The 1,854-nt window shown below is 48.1% G+C and overlaps 1 protein-coding gene across 1 annotated transcript; it reads left to right on the forward strand.

Moving 5' to 3' along the window:
- Nucleotides 1-251: 251 nt before the first annotated feature.
- On the forward strand, nucleotides 252-1,568 carry LOC137429412 (protein FAM200C-like). The gene has a single exon (XM_078785934.1). The coding sequence runs from the start codon at nucleotides 252-254 to the stop codon at nucleotides 1,566-1,568; it is 1,317 nt and encodes a 438-aa protein (XP_078642060.1).
- Nucleotides 1,569-1,854: the final 286 nt, after the last annotated feature.

Raw genomic sequence — 1,854 nt, forward strand, 5'->3', positions numbered from 1 at the left:
AACGATCACGATATGACCGTGAAGCGACACTTCCCAAATTTGGATTCCGGCCAGAAGAAAAACCTGCTCTTCAATCCAGCTACGAAGTGGCATACCGAATTGCGAAGTGCAAGAAGCCGCACACTATTGCTGAGGACCTTATCAAGCCATGTACAGAGAAAATGGTGGAATTGATGATTTGACCAGAGGCGAAAAAGAAGATCCAGCAAGTTTCGCTCTCTAATGACACGATCCGACGACGGATTGACGACATGGCTGCTGATGTGTGCCGTCTGGTTTGCTCCGAAATCAAACAAAGCACGCTCCAGCCTAGCCTTCAATTAGACGAGTCTACCGACACCGCCCTGGAGAGCCAGTTGATCGCCTTCGCTCGCTACGAGAGAAAGGGAAAGATGAAGGAAGAGTTCTTGTTCTGCAATACCCTACCAACCACAACGACAGCGGCAGTTATCAAAGCTATTGTGGACTCTTTTTTTGAAGCTAACGGACTCGGTTGGCAGAATTTCAAGCACATTTGTACTGATGGTGCCCCAGCGATGGTCGGCGTCAGAGGAGGGTTCGTCACGCTTGTGAAGAACGAATGGCCCCATGTGACGTCCTCCCACTGTTCGCTACACCGATACGCTCTTGCGTCAAAGACTCTTCCGCCTCGTTTGCTGGAAGTCATGGACGTCGCGGTCAAAGTGATCAACTTCATTTGTGCGAAGGCCAAAAATCATTGGCTCTTCCAAATACTGGCTAACAAAATTGGAGCGGAACATGTTGGACTTCTGTTCCACACCAAAGTCCGTTGGCTATCGAGGGGGAAATGCCTCTCTCGGCTGTATGAACTCCGGGTTGAGGTGGAAATCTTCCTGCGAGACAACGAAAACAACCTCCATGTCCACTTCGACAATGAAGAGTTCGTCATGATGCTCGCCTACCTGGCCGATATATTCGGCCAACTCAACGAAATGAACCAGTCCTTGCAAGGCCGTGATGTGACAGTCAGTGACGTTCAAGACAAGCTTGACGGACTGTCTGCTAGAATGGAAGTCTGGCAGGCACGAATCAAGGCCGGGTCCACTGCCTCGTTTCCTTTCTTGGACGAGCACCTGCAGACACAGAGGATTGAGCTTCCCGTCGGCATCAAAGATTGCATCACTAGACATCTCGACAATCTCTCCGCTGAGTTCAAATCGTATTTCGACGATGCACCGTTGGATGTTCCGTGGCACAAAGACCCGTTCAACGCCAAAATTGAACCTACTGAAGACGAAGAAGAGGAGCTGGCAGAGTTGAAGGTTTCAAAAGCAATGAAGCTGGTCTTCAGTAACAAAGAAGACCTCTCCACCTTCTGGTTGTCTGTTCAGGATGCGTATCCACTACTCAGCAAGAAGGCATCCGTAATGCTCATTCAATTCGCCACAACATATCTTTGCGAATCTGGATTTTCTGACCTTGCGACCATTAAAACGAAGTCCAGAAACCGTCTTGACGTTGGGAACGATATTCGCCTTGCTGTGTCCAAGACGGAGCCGGACATAAGAGGCCTCGTCAGACAAGCCCAACAGCAAGTGTCTCATTGATTGTATTGCTTAGAAAAATGTTTACTTTGATTATCTTTTAAGACTGAGTAAATAAATTTCATAAAACGAAATCTGCATCTTTTATTGAAGGGCAGGGGGCCACGAATGTTAAGCGACTCGGTAGGGGGGCCATGGGCCATCAAAGGTTGAGAAACGCTGCACTAGAGTATAGACTGTGGTGACGAGGTTAGTGTTCTGGACCCGAAATTAGAAAAACAAAATTTGATGATTGGTAAAGGATTGGCAGAGTGATGATTGACAGAGGATTGGTAGAGTGATTGGCAAA

The sequence above is a fragment of the Myxine glutinosa genome, chromosome 1 (assembly GCF_964187855.1).
Source record: "Myxine glutinosa chromosome 1, kmMyxGlut1.1, whole genome shotgun sequence".
NCBI classification, from domain to species: Eukaryota; Metazoa; Chordata; class Myxini; order Myxiniformes; family Myxinidae; genus Myxine; species Myxine glutinosa.

Bases quoted from the DNA above. Each gene is read 5' to 3' on its own strand.
- LOC137429412 (XM_078785934.1), top strand. From the start codon at position 252: ATGGCTGCTGATGTGTGCCGTCTGGTTTGCTCCGAAATCAAACAAAGC.